Below are 22401 nucleotides of genomic sequence, written 5' to 3'. Positions count from 1 at the left end.
GAAAGCCATATTGACTTTGTATCTTTCATCTAACACTAAGTTTTGACCGAAATATTTGGGATGTTTTCCAAACTTTTCAATCGCTCCTGTCAGTATTATGCCCATAAATGGACTTGCAAGAATGCATAGTTTTAAAGATAGTCTAAAAAGATATTTCAATCTTGAAATTATAAAAGTGGCTTTCAAGTCGTCAATAAATGATTTAATTATAGATTGGGTAGTAATATATATATATAATTATGTTGTTACAAATTGACGATGAGTTGTTATTGGATTACCTCCCTTGTACCAATAAATTGGATGACTAATATGTAAGGTTCAAAACAGATTAAATCAAATAATAGCAATATAATTTTCATGTTATTGTTAAAATTGAAATGCATTCAATTAACTTATTACTAGACTTTGTTCTTAACACTCCAAGGAAGTTATTCAGTTCTTAATTTAATATGAATTTGTAGCAGGATTGGACTTGGTCTATCGTCGGTGACCAGGTAGCTCAGTCGGTAGAGCACTCGGCTAGTGTTCTGAGGGTCCCGGGTTCGAATCCCGGTCTGGCCGCTACATTTTCTCCTCTCCTATTACAAAATTAGCGCCCAACTAAATAACCCATGGTGGTGGTGTTTGGAAGGGTCTTGTATGTCTTCGAGGGACTTCGAGAAAGGAGGGAGGAGTGTAGCGGGATTGGACTGGGTCGATCATTGGTGACAAGGTAGAGCACTCAGCTAGTGTTCGGTGGGTCCCGGGTTCGAATCCCGGTCTGGCAGCTACATTTTCTCCTATCCTGTTACAAATTTAAGGCAAAGCCTCAGAAGAGCGCAGCTACATGTAAAAGATTATAAGATCTTAACTTGTTATTGTCTATATTTCTCTACGAGATTAACAATAAAATATTTCACTGACATGCACATACTGTCGATAGTTAGAAAGAATTTAAAATAATCCAAATGGAATAGTTCAATATACTTCAAACTTGTTTTTAACAGATGCAGATGCTATCAAAAATACGCGCGAATCTGTGCCGTCAACTTTGGCGTCAGGTTTTTTGACGTCACTGCTGACGGTGCCGTGCGCTTGAGAACATACACAGTATATATGGGACCAGTACATTTATTGCGTTGTTCTTGTATATGTGTAAATTAAAACTACTTAAACAGTAATTTTAAAACGTTAATGATAACACATTAATTATAAGTCTAGTACAGAAATTTCAAATCTTGTCGTGCTGATAACAAGAATTAAAACATGGCTGCCTACATGGAGACACAAGACTTTTTCCGCGGGACACAATTTCAAAGTCCAAGGGGTACTGAATGTATTGGAATCTACATGCTCACACAATTGTTATGGTTAGTAGAGCTTCGAAGGCTGCGCAGAGAGCTGCGCTCTTATTAGCACACCATATGTCTAAAATCGAGTAAAGATCACAATATGGGGTTGTCAAAAAATAAATATATATTCTAATTTGATTTTTAACTTAATTAAAATAAAATTCCAGAAGTGTACGAAATTCTAAGACACCACTATATGTTATGGTCTAAAATATCAATAATTATCCTATCATATCGCCAATCTATGCATATTTGCTTTTAGAATTTAATGATAACACCATATACAAATAACAATAATCCTACTTTCCAAACTAGTAACGATGATGGTATTGATATAAGTATTTGGTTAATATATGTCACATTTCTGTCATTTTGACAATGAGCTTAAAGCTGACAATGCAAGTTAAAAACATGCAGTTGAAATTAAAAAAAAAATATTAACGAAATATTTTTTTTTCAAAAATTGTTTCTGAGACATCCCCTAGTTATGACAGTGTGGTATCTAAGGAAGTGGCAGCCATTTTTCTTTTGCTCTGCTTAGTAACCTTCACTGGCCAACCCCCTATATAAAGCACGGGACACTTAGCACACGTGTATCATTCTAAACATATCTTGTCTCAGATACACATGCCCCGATATTGCAAATAACAATGTCAAATTGAAAATAAACACTGCACTCACCTGACAATATTTCATTGAAGTAATAGATGAATGTGTTGTCAGCTATATCCCAACATATGTCCAATACGAACTAATAAAACACTTCAATATAAACTAAGTTTTACACGTACATGTACAACGACACGTGTGTGTCCTTGATAGTTGTCGCTCGTTCGGGTCAGGTACGTAGTCACGTGTATATGGTCAGTTGAGTGCGTCGGGTACGATGATAAACGTGGAGATATGTGGACGGATTATTTTTGGATTTCTATTCACTTGCGTTGGAATTTTATTTTGAGAAACATCTAAATGACAACTTAGAGGAGTTGACATGTTTTCTTGCTAAAAATAGTTCCATATAGTTTTACAGGTGAGGGTTTTGTTTACCTATTTGTAGGTGATATAACCTGTGGACTGCTAGGTGTATAGGTACATGAATGAGCGCGCGTGTGTCGATTCACGCGCTTTATATAGGGGTCGGTGAGTCGTCAGAATGTAAAACAAAAATGGCTGTCCTCAACCGGGGAATGTCTCATAAACAATTCTTGGAAAAACGAGTATACTTATTTAAAAAAAAATCATGTTAATAATTTTAACTTGCATTGTCAGCTTTAACATTTTCTTCTGTATGTTAGGAAATATGGTTTACGTAAACAGGAAATGGCTGCCTAATATGTCATCGCAAAAATAAGATTATGTGTTATCAGTAAACTCATATCGGGTTGACATTTGATGCTAAAATAATGTTAAGTATAAATAGATAAAACACGGCAAATAAAAATATTGCTGTGATTAGACATTTCACTGGATATTTCCCTTCTAAGACTATGGTGTGGCTTAGTATATTTCATGACATAAACGGCAAGATAGCGAGAAGAAAGTGTAAGTAAAAAGCATGCCGACGACAGACACGTCATCATGGATGCCGGCATGTGTTGTTTGCTAGGTATTTATGTTATATGTTATCGGGAAAACGTCTTCCCTTGATATGGCAAAAGGATTTGTTTGAGATTGGCAGTTTCTGTTGTATAAGGTTTTTACTTCCAGCCACGTGTTCCGTCCCACATTGCTTGTGTGTACGGCAAATGTGTCCAAAAATCAAACTAACGTGTAGCTTACACAGGCGAAAAAGTGAACAAAACTCAGTAAATACATGTAACCACAATAACACTGAACATGTATGGAAGGATTTTTATTTACGAATATGCATTATTATGATGAATGTCAAACAGTTCTTAACACCGAAAGAAATTAGAATTTAGTTGTTGTAAAGTTATTTTTTTCATAAATGTTGAGTTTCAATGTTTATGTATGTATTTAAAACGAAGTGAGGAAAATATTAGAGCATTCTGTGCAGTTAATAGCTTGTTTGCAAATTTCGTTTCACAAACTCCAAAAGGGCGATAGTGTCGTCCAATAGCCCTTAACTTGTGAAACTGTCGATGGCACGATTAACGGTTGAAATTAATCTCAGTACATGTGTTTTGTAATATAATTGCATTGAAATAACTGATTGGTTGAATCAGTATTGATGATAAGTCTTTAGTTAAATTTATTTACATGTATGCCAATAAACAGTGATCATGATCTAGATTAGTATATAATAGAAATGAAGACATAATTTAATGTGATGCCTGCAATAATAATATTAGTCAATGATAAGAATGGTAATCTGAAATATTGTCCAATTCTTACAGTAAGTGAACTCCAAGAAGAAGGTAAAAATGCCATTGAATCACCGACCAGTCCAACATTTGCTGATATCGGCCCAGAAGGATACAGCATGGGTATGTAACAGATTTGATATGCCTGCTTACACACTGTACCTCTTAATCATTATGATTACTTTGCTTTGTTATGAAGTCTGTTACTGAAACTTTAGTCTTTAGTCAGTTTAGAATTGACAGTAAATACACAAATAAATAAATGATACTGTTCCATTCTATCAGAACATAAAAAATCAGGGCTGCGGTTGTAGTATAGATAAAATTACTCCATCTCTTTGTAGCAATTTCAAAACCAAGTTGGGGCAGTTGCTAGATAATGCACATGCACCAAATAGTTTTTGTTATTATTCAATGGGTATTTCAGCTTTCCTCTACCACCTTTACCTGGCACATCCTGAATTGAACCTGGTTGTTAAAAGAATGTAAATTAGTATTACAAAAACTAACCAAATTCTGTGCTCATGACAAAGCAAACCTTTCAGTGTAAATGTTATGAAATATATTATATAATGATAATTCTTAAATAATATGTTATTGGTATATATTACAGACTTAATTAATGGTAAAGGTACCTTCAAATTACTAAGATTGAAATACTTATGTTCTTAGATGACAATGAAGAACGATCCATGATTGAGCCGCATTCAAGAGATGATCCAAAAGTGAAGGAGTTGATCAAGGTAAATATCCCAGCATTACTGTAAACCGCTTTATTTTCATGAAATACAAATTTTCTATAATCTCATTAGATATCAAATGCGAATTCAAATTTTGCGAATGATTGTTAAATGCAAATACATATATGAATACATAATTGTCAGTTATAGCCGTTGATCTTTAATTTTTGTCTTTTCTTGAATATTATGTTGAAAATGACAATGCTTGAAAGCTTGAAATATTGCATATATATGCAAAGATAAAGTGGTTAACAGTACTTAAAACTTAATGCCATGTAGATTATTAATAGTTACAATGAAAATAGATTACAGGAAACATTAATTAATTATGTTTAAGTGAATGTACTCATGCTCAACATTTTATTAAAAACTGAAGCTTGTATGAAAATCAGTCAGTGAAACAAATTTAAATACAAGCCCAAGATTTATGATCATGTTCTTACAAGAGGTATAATGTATGATACCAATACATGTATATAGAGGTTACACAACGAGTGGCTGTTGGATATGGAATTTATTCCACACGAGTGAGTTATTTTTTAAAAGTTACAAAAGACACGAGCCTTAGCGAGTGTCTTTTGTAACTTTTAAAAAATAACTTACGAGTGTGGAATAAATTCCATATCTAACAACCACGAGTCGTGTGACCTGTTTCTACCACAATTATATCCGCTTTTAGCCGATAGAAATACGACGAGGATAAGTACGCTATCCAACAGCAGTTTTGGCGTCAAGCGGCGATCACAGCATAGCATGACGTCACTCGATTATTGATGACGTTGACAAATGATGACACGACACTCAGAAAGATGTAGTTCGGTCAAAGTTCACCGTGTCAACCAATCAGAATGCGTACAGAGTTTATACCACGTGTGGTATAAACAAATTGTTAATCAACAGCTGCATCGTTTATTTGATACCCTGAGAGTTGAATAACACTGACTATTGTGGTAGAAATGTATTTATTCATCTTCACTGTATCCCAGAAAATGTACAGAATTGTAAGATCAATAACTTATCAAAACTTTTTATTTTACCAGATGCTGCTTGATTGGATCAATGATGTGTTAGCCGACGACCGAATCATTGTCAAAGATATTGAAGAAGATCTCTTTGATGGACAGATTTTACAAAAACTAATTGGTATGCTGAACTGTGTATTGGAATATGAATACATGCTCTTGCAGTATTTAATGAATTTATTGTGAAATCATAAGGCTGTATTGTGGTATTGTTTTGAAGCCTAAAAGTTGCATACAAACTACATATCATAATATTGTTATATCACTAGTTCCTAAATGCTCAAACATTTATGGTTTCTTGTTATATGATTTTTATGTTGTTCGTTAGAGGAACTATGAACTGAAATCTAATATGTAACAATATTAAAAACTAGCGAATGAAACATTGACATAGGCATATTTATCAATCTTAAATACAAGTGAATTCAAGCTAAGATTGTTTATAGAATGGATAACTCTGATTTCTAACTTTAACAGAGAAGCTAGCTGGGATCAGAGTAAAGGTACCGGAGGTGACACAATCAGAGCAAGCCCAGAAACAGAAATTATGGATTGTACTGGATGTGATTAATGATACCCTACAGCTGCCACCAGCTTGGAGTCAGTCCAAGTGGAGCATAGACAGTAAGTTATACACACGTCTCAATCTTATCTTTTTCATTCTTCCTAAACACTTTTGTGTTTCTCAAAAGTTTCTAACTTTTGAATCTTGAGTCAATAGTTTGCCTCTGTGAAGAAGGCTCTGTGTTTTTCCCCAGACTAATATACATCAGTCTAATCTACAGTAGTGATAGTTGTTGATCCTGCTTATTGCTCAGCATCTACTGATTTGTTTGTTGTCAGTACTATGTGGTCAGGTATCCGTATGTTTCAGTAAAATAGTACTATATAAGTGGTAGCTACATAGTTACCTCTATCACAAGAGGATACATTGCAAGTATACCACAGTATCCCAAAACACATACTCACTGGACATACATGCACAGGGCCAGCAAAATTATCATAGCTAATGGTAAACTATGAGTTATTCAAAACCCAACCCAACTGAAGATAACTGATGAAATTACTTCAACTGAAAGTAAAACATGCGTAGAAATGATTAAATCAAGATTTTGTATTAATGCAATGTTCCTTAGTTGTATTTAAATCAAGATTAAATTTCTGTGTTTTATTTTTCAGGTATCCACTCTAAGAACCTTGTGGCAATTTTACACCTGTTGGTGAGCCTTGCTCGTCACTTTAGGGCACCAATCAGATTACCTGAAAATGTCTGTATCACACTGATGGTTGTACAGGTAAGTTCAATAACATTAATTAACTAATCTGTTAAATTGAACTTTCCACTTTCAAAGATCAATATGAAATCATTGATGAGGTATACTATACAAGAAGATCTAAGTCTAAAAAAACATGTGTTATAAAGTCAAGCCTGTCTATAAAGACCACTCAATGTTCTTTCTAGCCAAATCCAAAGGGCAAATTATGCTGAAATTGACCATTTAGGACCCTGAGAGGGAGTTTCGGACCCTGAGAGGGGGTTCTTGTTACACAGTGATCTTTATACAGAGGTGGTCACTAAGCATGTTTGATTTTATTTCAGATATATTAACATCCTTATTAACTCGAACCCGGATTCCTCGAATACCCCCTATTCGTCGAACTGGTCATACGGTCCCGACCGTCTCCCTATATAATCTATGTAACAAAACCCCGGATAGCTCGAACAGCTATTCGTCGAGAATACCCCTTATTCCTCGAACAGAAATATGTCCCCGTTGCATCAAATACATAGTATTTACCCATGCATTCGTCGAACAGGTGTTCGGCCCTTGAGATTTTTTTTACCTGTGTCACACCTGACTGCACCGACCGACATGGATAATTGCTCACGATCTTGTGTTTATACAGTTGGCGAGTCAAGCCTTTAGGTAATTAAGGGATTAACGGTGTCATTATTACCTACCTACACGATCGCAAGTCGTTGTTTGATGCTAACTTTATTTAAATATTTCAGAAAAGGCATGAAGTTATTGAGGTTTCTCTAGTAATAATCTTCGTTGTAAATAGGGAAGTTGTTGATCCGTGTTAATAGAAAGTAAGCATTGTAAAATGACAAAAGAGGCGGAAGATATTGCTGACGTCCGCCTAATTATAAAAGTTTATTTTTTTTAAATTTCTTTGTTGGTTTCATTTGACAGGCTAATGTTATTTGCCGAAAGATGTAAACGATATCAAGCGATATATGCAAAGTACATTTTATCAGCGTGTTCCGTATCTTTTCATCTAAATTGTATTTTGTAACTTTACTCGTAAATACTAAATAGACATCTATAGATATCATTTCTTATGTCCTTAAATATGCTGGTTAATAACTTTATTGTGAGTATGTATTTTGTAAATGTTTTAAATAAATTGTGATAATTAAATGATTAGAAAATGTACTCCTTATTGACCAATATGGATATTGTACATTAACCTAGATGACGATCACTTACTATGATGTGAATGACATTTGATTTAGGGCTTTCTCATTAGCTTTTCCAAACGCTAAATTTATGTTATACATGTTTTCAACTTGATATCAATACAACACTTAAATAAAGAAATCCAAAATGCTGAAAGATAGGGTAATTAAAATGTCATTGCCGTGCATTGTTTGTCATAGTTTGAAACCGGACATTTTAACTGTCGATCTTGACCAACCTCGGATGAGTCGAATACCCCGTATTCCTCGAACTATTGACCTGGTCCCCTGCAGTTCGAGTTATAGGGGTTTTACTGTATTAACATCCTTATTTACCTAGATTGTCAGACTATGAGTTTCTGCTTTGACATTATTTTAACTAATTTTGTAAGTGGTTAAAAACAATATTGGTTGCAGCCTGTGACTTTATTCTGTAATATCTTTCGACTAATTTTGTAAAAGTTTGACAGCGATATTGGTTTATTTTCTTCTATCTGTTAATAAATTGTGCATTTGCTATAACAGAAACGAGATGGTAGACTGTTCCCAAGGCAGGTGACTGAAGAAATTACAACTACTAATGAGTAAGCATGAAATTGTTATATGTAGATTGTCTAGTTTATAAGATGCTGGACTGGTGATCAGTATGTCAAAAATAAGAATCCCAATTGTGTTGTGTTCCTCCTCATGATATTATAGTGAAGTGTAGTGTAATGACAATACCTGATGCATGAGTATAGGTGAAGTTTTAGACAATTTGTATGCAAGGAAATTTTGTAAGTGTAAGAGAGGTTTTGATTGCATAAGAGAATATTTTATAGTTAAAGAAAACTTCAATCAAGGTAAGTAAAATATGTGTAAGAGAATTTTTGTAAGTGTGAAAGAGAAAGATTGTAAGTACATGTATAAGATAGGTAATGTATTGTAAGATTAGTTTATGTCAAAGTACAAATCTAGAAAAATCAATTAAACTTGATGTACAAAATGGTTATATCATTGATGGAGGTTAAGGTTATAGATACAACAGTACCTCTCATGACATTTCATTAATTGATGCAAATCAAAATTCACAAAACCAGTCTCCGCAGTTTTAAATAAATGTTTTCTGATTTTACTTGTAGGGATATTGGTGCAAGATTTGGTAAGTTTACTGATGTTTCCTTGAATGAAATTATTGATTAGATGGAAGATTAATATAAAAATCTGTCTATTCAATTACTATCGCTACTACCATTAGTATTCTGAAATTTCAGGTTTATTCATTTAATGTTTAGTTATCAAAAAACATATCGTTGTGAATTTAATTTTAAAAGATAGCGTTATCAACTATCTTTGATAATTCTGTCATGTGTATTAGATGTTGTTTTCTGTAATGAATCTTTTTGATGTCCATTTCTTCGATATTTCAGAGCGAGATGCATTTGATACATTATTTGATCATGCACCTGACAAGCTTAACTTGGTGAAAAAGGTGAGTACATGTTAAAAGTTGACCTTCTGGATGACAGTTCTAGTTCTCAAAGAGAAATTGTTATAGTGTAATGGCCAGACTATTTTTGTCAGAATTTGTTCACCCTTGGGTAATAAACATATTACAGTAGTGATTTGTTTAGATTAATGATTTATTTCTGTTGCAGACTCTGGTGACCTTTGTAAATAAACAGATGCTGAAGATCAACCTTGAAGTGACAGATCTGGATCAGCAGGTACATGTTCTGTGCATTTTGACATGTGACCAAGTATATGGACATAATATTTCATTGTCCATCAGTTTGGATTTTCAAATTATGCTGAAGAGTCAGAGCTGTTTTCAAATTATGCTGAAGAGTCAGAGAGTTTTGACAAAATTCATATGATTTGAGGGATGCCAAACAGCATGGCACTATTTTTGAAAATATCTAAATTTTGTTGCCTTGGTAAAAAATGGAGGCCATTGTTTGGTAAGAAAATTTGATTTTGTCAGATTAAGATGAAAGTTGGTATAGGAATGAGGGATATAAGACACACTTATAATTGCAAATGTTTGACCTACATGTTTAATTACTGTTGTTATCCCCCGCCCAACGAAGTTTGCTGGGGATTTATGTACAAATGGGTTCCGTCCGTCCGTCCGTACGAATGGTTTCCGGAGCATAACTCTAAAACCAGTAGAGATATTTCCACGAAACTTCATACACACATTGGTCTTACGGTCTAGTAGTGCCTTTTGCTATTTTTAGGTTTTCATTTTTTGCATTTGTTCCGTAACCATGGAAACATTGCTGAAAATATCATATTTTTGTACCAGGTTCGTTTCCGGAGCATAACTCTAAAACCAGAAGAGATATTTCCACGAAACTTCATAGGCACATTGGTCTTATGGTCTAGTAATGCCTTTTGCTATTTTAAGGTTTTCACTTTTTGTACTTTTTTCTGTAATCATGGAAACATTGCTGAAAATGGCAGATTTTTGTGTAAGAATCGTTTCCGGAGCACAACTCTAAAACCAGCAGAGATATTTCCATGAAACTTCATAGACACATTGTTCTTATGGTCTAGTAGTGCCTTTTGCTATTTTTAGGTTTACAGTTTTTGCACTTTTTCTGTAACCATGGAAACATTGCTGAAAATATCATATTTTTGTACCAGGTTCGTTTCCGCAGCATAACTGGAAAACCGGTTGAGATATATGCACGGAACTCCATAGGCACATTAGTCTTATGGTCTAGTAGTGCCTTTTGCTATTTTAAGGTTTTCACTTTTTGTACTTTTTTCTGGAACCATGGAAACATTACTGAAAATGGCTGATTTTTGTGTAAGAATCGTTTCCAGAGCACAACTCTAAAACCAGCAGAGATATTTCCATGAAACTTCATAGACACATTGTTCTTATGGTCTAGTAGTGCCTTTTGCTATTTTTAGGTTTTCACTTTTTGTGCTTTTTTCTGTAACCATAGAAACATTGCTGAAAATATCATATTTTTGTAGCAGGTTCATTTCCGGAGCATAACTCTAAAACCAGCAGAGATATTTCCACTTCATAGACACATTCATTTTATGGTCTAGTAGTACCTTTTGCTATTTTTAGGTTTTCATTTTTTGGACTTTTTCCTGGGTTTTTTTTCATACACATAAGTCTCCACAATCAAACTTACTTCAGCTTTGATATCTCCATTGGCGGGGGATCTGAATGACTATGTCCTTGTTTTTACCTATGATTACCACTGTTTTCTGTGAGTAACCATCGTGTTTTCTGGTAATTGACATTGTTTTACCTGTATTTACCAGTTCCATGACGGCGTATACCTGGTCCTACTGATGGGGCTCCTAGAGGGATACTTTGTACCACTGTATGACTTCCACCTGACTCCTACTAGCTTTGAAGAGAAGGTAAGCTAAATTAGATTAAAATTTAAATTAGAATTTAAATTCTTTGAAGACTATGCAAACACAGAAAAATCCTGTCTTCAAAATAAAGAAAACAACAATTGATAAGACCTTAGTTCATCAGGCTGCAGAATGATAAAACATATGAGGTCACCAGTTTGACCACTCCAGTTTTCAGGAAAACAAAAAAATTTACCAACTAACATTGATAACTTATAAAAAAAATACTGGTAGATGACCATAGAATCCTGCATGTTAAAAGCATCTTCAACTTCAATAGCAATATCTCATGAAAATCTACATCAGATTCAAGTAATGTTTTGTAAGGACCAGCAAGGTAACAGCTGTTTAAAACTATTAATATCAACAAGTGTCATACAAGTAAATTTTAATGTTATCCAATCATCAAATAAACCAAACCTGTTACTTGGGAACAATCCCATGAATACCAGAATTCTTGAAATTTCAGCAAAAAACTTAGCTCACTAAGTTGTGATTTAGCAAACACCCAAGGATGCTATATCATTAACTCATTTGGCGATCAGTTTCTAAGCTGACCCGGTAGTTAGTTGGCTTGTGCCATGTGCATCAGCCATTGTCCAACCATGTCCTGTCATACTTCATACCATGATTTATCTTTGGTCATACTTTGATAAAGGAGAACATACTTCTGGGTATACATACAGTCTCCAAGGGTTTTTAGGAAAAGGCCCATTTCGAGGAAATAAAGACTTTCTTGAAATTACTTATTTTCACAAAGCAGTTAACTTGCCTTTGATATTACTTCTGAAGGGAGAGGCTAAGGTGTTGTTTTTGTGGCCACAATATCGGAGTTAACATGTGCAGTAAAGTCTCTTTTTTACTAAATTAATGACATCCATTTGGACTAAAACATGATCTTTTTACTCATTGCATCAGTTTCTAATTGATATTTTGATAAGGTACTACTTTTTACGTCATTCAGAACGCATAGAAAAAGATTTCAGAAAATGTTTCACCAGGCTTTTATAGTATTTTTGGGTTAACAGTAACATAACTGGGCTTTTACATTATTCACAAAGCAAGATTAACACAAAAATGTGCTTGGAGAATGGGATATTTTGCCAAAGAAATAGCAGTTACTTAACCAAAAAGCAGGATTAAGTACCCAAGTGTAAGATAGAAGAAGATGAGTATCTTGTAAATTGCTGATTGAGAAAACTGATTTTGATGATTGTGGGTTTGTTGCTTTATGTGGAGCAAAAAGGAAGCAATATTGTGATCATCAATGAGGATTATATTACATAATTACCAAAATGTTTTTGGTAAGCAATGCAAGCACTATGTTCATCTTGTAATTAGTTTAATTATATGTAGTTTAGTTGAACTTCGTTAAGATTCTCTGGTGCTGACTGGAAAGATTTTGATAAATTCTGAAAGAGTTAAGCATATAAATTACAGAAAGTAATGTTGAATTATTAAAGATCTAATTGTTTCATCGGAATTATGATATTCTGTAGAAAATTATTTTGAATGGATAGAATTGCATACAGATAAGGTGTGTTTGTCCACTAAATTGAAGAATCACTGATACCTAAGGGAGACAACTCTTTCTGTCTTGAGTGTTATCCAACACAATGCAAACAAACAAAAAAGATGATCTATTGCACTGTTTATAGAGAACTGACAGATCACAGCATGCTGTTGTTTCTGTAGCCGAGCTTATTACTCTGACAAAAACATATTTTTTTGGTACCCTATAACATCCGATCTTAATCTCCTGTCTGATTTACGACTTGTACTGAAGACATCTCATCCCTAACCGACTAAGCCTGACATTCCTATACTGTAGGTGCTATAGGCAGTTCCCCTGTCATGGTTGGTACATGGTATCTACATTACTTTGTGACTGCAGTCCCAGGTCAGCTTACAATCCAACAATGTTAACCCACCTCCATAATCCTAGCCAAACTTGTTCTTGAATATGGAACTAATAGTATTGTTCTTTATCATAGGTTTTCATCTAGTCAATGAATTTTCATACATTGGTCATTGTCTCATCTAGGTACATTTACCAAAAGTAGGTCTTTTTGACTTAGATTTGTTTATGTTAGATGCTAAAAGTATGCCACTTCGACCTAGATTTTGTCTTCTTTTTTTTTGCTGTTTTTAAAGCAGGTCTAATTTTGAATGTTTGACCATTTTACATTAAAAAATAGCTTTTATTTACTGGAAATTATTGCTTTAGTCACAGATTTACCAAAGTGATTTACCAATACTTTGTGCTTTATTTGAGATCAGTTGTCTACATTTGAGCCTACGACCGATTTACATTCAAGGAAAAACTTTTCTAGGCTCTGTATTCAGCACTACTTCTCACGAGAACTTTATATGTGGTTCAATAGTTCATCCTGGTCAGTCCAGCTATAAAATGGACCATCGATTGAGCTGTAATTCTCAACAAAATGTATACAAAGTCACCTTTTTGTTTCGCTTTCCCATACACCATTGCATGTAACATGGTCACCATAAGTTTGCTTCTATCGATATACCAAGGTAGTTGGCACTATACAGCTTTCATTAAACCTTTTTGTGCCATGTATCAAAAGTAGGTCACTCTGACCTACTTTTTTATGTCTGACCCAATAGGTCATTATTTGTGTACATGTATTTGATTCTTTACCTTTAATTTTACATCAGGCTAGATTCTGTAACATACTTAATTGGTCTTGTTCTTTAAAAAAGAAAAACAAATCTTCTAAACAGTTCCTAATGTATAGTCTTTTGTTGGGCTTTTCACTATCATTCTAGTATACTGGGATACTCAGACCAGTGGAGCTATCCAGGTTTGACTATTGTCCTATCATTCTAGTATACTGGGATACTCTGACCTGTGGAGCTATCCAGGTTTTACTATTGTCTTATCGTTCTAGTATACTGGGAGATACTCAGACCAGTGGAGCTATCCAGGTTTGACTATTGTCCTATCATTCTAGTATACTGGGAGATACTCCGACCTGTGGAGCTATCCAGGTTTGACTATTGTCCTATCATTCTAGTATACTGGGATACTCTGACCTGTGGAGCTATCCAGGTTTGACTATTGTCCTATCATTCAAGTATACTGGGAGATACTCCGACCTGTGGAGCTATCCAGGTTTGACTATTGTCCTATCGTTCTAGTATACTGGGAGATACTCAGACCAGTGGAGCTATCCATGTTTGACTATTGGAAGAGTCTAAATTGGTCATGGTAATGATTTAAACTACTTTTTCATCACCTTTAAAGCATTTCAATTTAATTTGACAAAAGACAACATAGAAATAAACAGTGTATAAATGAAGGGTATGACCGCTATTTGAGGGCAGTGCGAAGAACCTAGTCGAACAAGAAACAGTGTGGTTGAATTTAATTTATGATGAATGAATATGACCAGGTGTGACTCAGTGCAGCTCTTGGCTTAGTTAGCAAATCTGATTTTGTTCTGGAAGAAATACAGCCTCAAATTTTGGAAATTTTTAATAATACAAATGGACGCTGCATAAATGAAGATCAAATGCTTGTTACTTTTAATCTAGAATTTGATCTATAACCCTGATGTATTCAAGTTATTGTAATTGCTCTTATTTTGTCAGTAATTAAAATTTACAAAAATTAATAGCTGCCAAAAAGTGATAGTCACATGTATAGTATAGAACTTCAATGTTTGTAAATCACAAAACTTTTGAGACGTTGTCAGGTATAAAAATAATAAATTTAAGTCGGCTACATGTACAGTAGTGAGTTTGACACCAGTACTGTAACTACAAGTTGCATTAGGATTATCAAGCAGGCCTAGTCTGCCTTTTGTTCAGAACTATTCCAAAGGTTGAGAGTTAATGAAGTGGAAAGATTGTAAAATGGCCACTTTACACCAGCACCTGTTCCCCAGTACCAGTACAACTTCCCAGCCCCCAGTGATGAGGTAGTAATTTTCTTTATTGCCGTTTTATGGGGTTTCGTGTCTACAGGTATCTCACAGTGCTAGCACAAGTCACCCAAGTGACCAGCTTTAGACTCGTGGAATGTGATTCTGGTGTCATAAGAAATGTCTGTTAAATTGAATATAGAAAAACTCTGCATCCTTAATCAATAAAAATATATTTATACAAATAAAATACGTTTAATCAGGTACAATAAGCATGTGTTTGTTAATCAGTCATAATGAGAAGAAAAAAGTCAGATAATTCAATCCAAATCAAAGCATTAAGAAAGGATTTTATTGATGTTCCGATATCTTCTCTCTGCATTGGATTTGTTGTTGGCCATTGGCGAGATGCCGCATGCACTTGGCTCTATTCATAAATTGATGCATCTGTTGTGAGATTAATCGGCTTTACTGAGAGCTCTTTTGACGATGGAGAAGAGAAAAGTAGTATTTGACCTTCTTCTATAATGACAGTGTGGAGTTTGAAGGATGGCTAAGCTGTTGAGCCTATGGGAAAACTTTTCTATCTATTGTCATCCTAGGGTCTCATCTCCTATACCAACATTACATGTCTGGGGGCCCTGCGGGGGTTTTCTGTAATGTTACTTGGCCAAGACCTATCATGTATTAGCTATTCCTACCAAGATGGAAGAAGATACAAACAAATTATGAAAACCAACTTATTTCTGCGGCGATTTAATTAAGCGTTTTCCAGCTCAACAACATTTTCACAAGAATTTACTAAATTGCTTGATGTATTCGTCAAACACTCAGTATTGTAGTTGAACCTTTTCGCAGTGATTTATTTTAGAGAATTCTAATCACCAACGAAACATGCAAAATTGGTTTAAAGCACTGGATATTGTGATCAGATGTTAGCTTTATGTTCTCATAAAAAGTTAATTTTGAGGATTTTTCTTGTAAAACATAAATCTCAATCCAAAATGGCCTTTACCGCATGTGATTTTTTGGTTATTCTCAGATATTTACATTAACACGAGTTCTCTTCTTGCTGTTACTTTTTATAAGTAAATTGTCCATGAAAAATTGCTCTCTTTTTAAAAATGACAAAAACAAAACATGGATTTGATCATTTAGTTTTACTTCCCAGTTACAAGATAAATTTTGATCTCTGAGTTAATTTCTAAGTCTCTTGTACGTCATTAGATTAATTTGCTTATATGTTGGGGGAGGAGGGGTTCATTTATTAGATAACACTTATTGAAACCTATCAGTAAACATCTACAAACACATGAGCATCATCAGTCTCACTGACATTTTGTGCATCCTCTCCCATAAGACTGATAATACATTTTAATTTATATACAGAAATGAAATTCGATATTTCATTTTCCTAAGTGCGATATAAGATTCTTTTCTTTTTACACATATTTGCATCAATTGAATAGTTTTTGTCTGATATTTCCTTCTCATTGGCATTTCAGTGCATATAAATTCTTGAGTGTGAGTATTTTGATGAGTATATTTTACGTATCTGTCAGTTTTGTTATGTTTTGTCTCTAGGCCTGCCGTGTACAATGTCAGTGAGATAGGTCTGGCCGACTTTAGTAATAATAGTTTGTTTCGTAACGACCCTAAATAATTCAAATACTGATATTAAACATGTACATAGTGTATAACTTATATTACACACACGTTATATACCTAGGCGTTTCTACTGTGGTTTTGACTAAAAATTCTCAGCTAGTAGGGAATGGATACTGTATTTCTAAAATTCTGTTTGAGAGTATCAAGCAAAGGTATTCTTTGGTAGTGCCAACGAAGTATTAATCCCCATCTTACATCAAGATGTTGGATATCTGTCTGTCATACTTCATTTCTGTATAATATGTACCTGTTATATCAAATGCCAGACACGGTAAAATTACTGTATTTGACCCAATAAGGGCACAGGGCGCTTACAAGGACCAAATTTAGGCTAACATTTTACAAAATTATTGCGCAAAGTAAGCTATCAATTAATAAGCAAAAGGAGCCAAGTAGAGAAATTTCACGGTTTTCATAGTTTCAGTTTGATTTTATTATAGGTATTGAGGCTTTCAAAAAGAGGAGGGGTGATTAATATAAGGACAGTGATGCTTATTGAGTCTAATACGGTATGTTTATTGCCATTTTCGATGAGTTATGGACCCTAGTCTAGATTAAGTGGGAATTTTTCTCTGACAACTCCGGCTTTTTGTTATTGTAAACACCAAAACCTGCCAGATCCTTAAATGATTTGCTTTCAAACCACGAAAAACATAAACCAATAATATGTAGCGGATATGTAACAAAAGTAATGTTAAGCAGCCATTTATATTAATTTATATTTGCTTTTATTGCATCTATTGTACTTGGTAGATAGGTGAAAACAGGTTTGCTGTGACCGTAGATTCCTTCCATCAAGGGTATTAAGATAGACACCTACTCACAGCCTTAATCATATATTGAAAACCCATCAAAACTGAATGTAAAACGACTGAAATATCATAATATGAAATTATCTTTTTCACATGATTAATTTTTACAGAAATTGACAATGCCCTATTGTTATTTAAATATAGTATGAGTTTGATGACGGCTGTGTGCTGGGGAGTGTGAGAAGGCTAGGTTGGGTAGACACGGGTCACAGGACCCTGGGCACAGGCTCTGGTTACAGTGTATCTATTGTCACAAGTGATATCACTTTCAGGCTCTTCATTATTCGTCAAGACTCTATAGTTGTACTTTCAACGACGGCAGAATTCACACGCTCGGTGTTATTGTCGCTTCTAGCAATACTGTCAAATTTATGCCAAATTCTAAATCACGTTTTCAGAAAAGCTTGAATGGAAAATGTGTAATGTATTTTGAAAACTGATACTATAATAAAATCAACATTACCTCCCAAAAAATGATAAAGAGATATTTCTATAACAGCAGGGGCCTCTGGGTACAGGTTGTGTTTGCGAGATGAGGCGAGTGGTGGTGATGTTTAGGTGATAAAACCACATCCCGTGACTGATAGTCATCTTTACGAAATTATACTGATACAAGATCAATTTTTACGGTAAAACTTGGTTTTACCAGTATTGGTATCGCAATTCCGGAACTAGCTTTTTACCCCCCCGGCTGGTGTCGTGAAGAATAAACTGAATAACCACACATTTGTGGTATATGTAGTTGTAATTTGCACCCAGATACAATATAAACTAGTTTAGAATCATTCTGTAAACTTATTCAGCAGCATCAATATCATTTTAAGTGGATTGCGAAGAAAATAAGAAAATATAGTGAACTGCATTTCATTAGTAACTTAATAATATTCCCGAGGCAATCAACAGGTACAAGTGGTGTCGTGGTAAGTCCTGAGCTTTCTAAGCTGACGGCCCGGGTTCAACCCTTATCGTCGGCAGGTTAATTTTTTTTTTTTTTTATTTCATATTTTTATTTGTTGTTAATTCACCATGCTTGAAAATATTCTTTATTTTGTCTTTATATTTATTTTTGTTTTATTTTATTTTTATTTTCCAAAAGTTTATTCCAAACATAGACATGTATAGCATATACACTAAATTACGAACATCCCACTATTACGGCCACTTATTTTCAGTTCCGATTTTTTTTTCTCTTCAGAAATACAATCACACCGCTATTCCGTTTTACGACCAATTTTAATAGTCCCAACGACCACTAAATTAACACTAATTGACCATTTGATTATGACCACAGGCACATGTGACTTCACACCTCGCTGTGCCTCACCCTCCCGCACGCAGCAACCCGTGAACAACTACCCGCAGGTACATCAGTCAGTCTTTTGTTTCCGTCGACCTAATTATCAGATTATCTACCTGTACTAGGAGAGTGTTAATCGCCATCATTTGCATACTTGTGACTGGCAGTTGACGTGATCGAAACCACAAGTAATGCAACGTTCTTTCGATAGCTCTGGTGGCGAGATCGAACGATTTAGGCAGTTCTTTCTCATACGTGTAACGCCAATGGAATTAAAATTCTTTAATGTATGAGATATATTGATCTTATTTCAGATATTTATGAAGTACCGTGCGTCAATCATCTCATTTCAATAGATGTGTCATCTATTTTGTTGCGGTAAACAATCGGTGTTTTGCATTAGTTAAAAGTACGCTTGACTATTGCACAGTAGTCTTTCAAACACTTTACCGATTGTGATCGTAAGTTATTATTTGACCAATCATTGCACATGGCGGGGTAATTAAAATCGATTTACGTAAATATTAATAATAATTTACACAGATCAATACCAATTTTAAAACACATAGATTCTCATTTACCTCAGGTGATACTATGTGATAATTAAACCAGAGACATAGATAATTTAATAACTATCTAAATCTCTGATTAAACTAACGATATGTATTTGAATTATAATTAAAACATAATAGAAAGTAATGTCTAGAAAAAGTATTTTCATTTAGATTGTCAACAATTACTTCAGTGAAATTCAGTTTAAGATTTAAGTAAGCACACACCATTAACTTAATTTAATGAAAAAAATATGTCTATGCTCTAGAAATAAATGGTATAGTCATTATATGTCCCTAATTTATCAATCTTTAAAAAATATTTGTAAATTATTGGTTTTGATTAGATACGCATGCATTAAAATATGATATGATTAAGATTCTAATGGCCGACAAAACTAATTGATCAAATATAGTAATTTGCAAATTTATCTTAACCAAAATATATCAAACTGGTTTTTTCCCCACACGTACATGTACATACTCAGCATGCTATGTTATGTTTCTTATGTTTTTTTATATAAATGTAATGTATATGTCATGTCAAGTTTATGTTGATGTCCCATGTATTTGTAAATGTGTTAAATGCAAAAAATTGAACAAAAAAATAAAAAAAATATATATATAATATACATTTATATATACATGTATATTGCATTTTTCATAAAATTTCAATTTTGAAACAAAAATACAGTACATATATTATGTACCGGTCAGCTAGGATACAGAGTTTCTGTTCTTGATCGTCATGATCATAGAAGAAACCTGGTCCACCTCAGAATTAAGACCACCTCGCTATTAAGACCACTTTTACTCGGACCACTGGGTGGTTTTAATAGATAGGTTTTAATGTAAATACTGTTATACATATTCTCAACACATGTTATATAATGTTTCTGACGTCCCTTGCTCATACACATTTTCATTTACAGCGGTTCGGAGCGGTAGGGAGCTGGGTTTTCGAGAAAAATATTAAAATATCAAGATTAAAGGATAGATAACCACCCCATATATACATCTCTTCGTATCTGTAGCAGTGTGCAGCCAAGCGTGAAGGTGTGATACATTGATCATGACCACATCAAGTTTCTTTATTAGTTCTCTTTGACAAATACATTGTATAGAGAAACATAATATATAAATATCGATTTCAAAAATTTTGACAAGTAGAAAATATGTACATATAAGGAAGGACAAATCATAAATTCTTTTGGAAAATATCAAAACAATAAGCAGTGATCTAGAGTTGGCTGTTCTATTGTTTAGAGGATTAAGTGTCATTTTATAACGAAATCTTATCGTTTGGTTGTTTATGCAAATGAAATGAAAATTCGGAGGTGTTTAAAATATAAATGAAATTGTAATACATGTACGTACTATTCTGTACTAGGCAAATGTACTTATATAATTTGTAACACAATGTTTTTTCAGAGTAGATTATCATGTCAAAGTAAAATTGCTGAGTGAATCTGCTATAATATATATTGAAACCACTGAAGCTTATAATTTTCGTTACTGTAAAGGAAATTTTAGAAATATCAACCCATTTCAAATGATTCGACTGAACTAATTAAGTCTTCCCATCTTCTCCTCCCGGTAGGAGTATGTTATTTTTTCATTACATTGTACAGATCAATATGAAATATTTAATGTAAGTAGGAAACAAATTTGACATATTTCAGAGTCAGCCTAATTCAGGTATTCTCTGATAGCAGATACTAAAACCGTGATATTCCACAAAATTAGTACTAATCTGATAGATTTGTATCAATTCATCAAAACAGTAAAAAGTAAGCGTGTCACTATCCTTCATTAATTCATATACTACAATTATGTTTTTCTTGAACCAAGCCTTATAAGAACAGTTTTTTCTACCAATATTCATATTTCAAAGTAAATTATCATGTTCAAGCCTTATGAAAACAGTTTTGGAACCAATAGTCAAATTTCAAAGTAAATTATCATGTCAAAGTAAAATTTCTGAGTGAATTTGCGATCCGAATTTTGGACCTATCCTTGCTCCAAATTTTGCTGAACAACTTTTCCATAATGTTTAATAAGAAGATATTTACAAATTGTAGTTAGAAAAGGACACTGATGACAATATCTGTCATTTAGGTAACTCGTGCCGTTACCGTTTGTTAGAATATATGTTGTAATGTACTACAAACTTGATAGACATAGAGAAAAAATATTAACATGTTTTGACAAAAAACATCCTTCGTGCCATTTACATGTCGTTTAGTTAATTAACTCAGGTTATTTAGTTCTTTAGTTAATATATATACATTCATGTACTTGAAACTTGATAAAGCATATACCGGTAAACAGCTGATAGCTGACAGAGATTTTTTTTCTCTCTTTCCCTCTCTTTCCCCTCTTTCTCCCTGATATGTTGCCAAAGTAGTATTCGTGAAGTTATGAAGCATGAAAGTCATCCTTTATGACAATATACGTTAGTTATATATGTTACACGGTCTGACAACCATTAAATTTTGTACTTATAGATAGTATGGTGTTCTTAAACTTGCTAGATACATTTTTGTTAAAAAGGAAATCCTTGATGTCATTCATATTAGTCATTAAAGGTCAAATACGTGTACGGTATCGCTTAAACATTATATGAGATTTTATATAATATAACCAGTAAGTTTTTTCTTGATATCTGAAGAATGCCTGTTTAGTTTTTAACAAAAAAAAAATCAATTTAATTTGACATTACAAGTCACCATAATGCTGAAACTTTTCTTTATATAAACTTGACAACATAAATACTTCCTCTTTGATTGAAGGTTCTGCACTGAAATGCATTATGTGTATTTAGAATAACTGGACCTGTACAAAATGTGAGAAAATAAATCAATGTGATAAATTATTACGACCAAATAAAAACAATTATTTGTATTAGTTTTTCAGCTTTAGTTTAAGTCCTGTTTTCT

The 22401-nt window shown here is 33.7% G+C and overlaps 1 protein-coding gene across 1 annotated transcript in view; it reads left to right on the top strand.

Annotated features, from left to right (window-relative positions):
• Nucleotides 1-22401, top strand: part of LOC138324777 (beta-parvin-like) — a 73889-nt gene that overhangs the window by 177 nt on the left and 51311 nt on the right. Inside the window, exons 2-11 of the mRNA XM_069269919.1 lie at nt 3689-3778; nt 4328-4398; nt 5436-5538; nt 5895-6041; nt 6597-6712; nt 8407-8465; nt 9003-9022; nt 9291-9352; nt 9519-9587; nt 11149-11250. Coding sequence (XP_069126020.1) covers nt 3689-3778; nt 4328-4398; nt 5436-5538; nt 5895-6041; nt 6597-6712; nt 8407-8465; nt 9003-9022; nt 9291-9352; nt 9519-9587; nt 11149-11250 — 839 coding nt within the window. The remainder of the gene's footprint in view (nt 1-3688; nt 3779-4327; nt 4399-5435; nt 5539-5894; nt 6042-6596; nt 6713-8406; nt 8466-9002; nt 9023-9290; nt 9353-9518; nt 9588-11148; nt 11251-22401) is intronic.

This window comes from Argopecten irradians, chromosome 1, assembly GCF_041381155.1.
Source record: "Argopecten irradians isolate NY chromosome 1, Ai_NY, whole genome shotgun sequence".
Taxonomy (NCBI): domain Eukaryota; kingdom Metazoa; phylum Mollusca; class Bivalvia; order Pectinida; family Pectinidae; genus Argopecten; species Argopecten irradians.
Note: the sequence above shows the minus strand (reverse complement) of the source record. Positions and strands in the feature narration are given on the sequence as shown.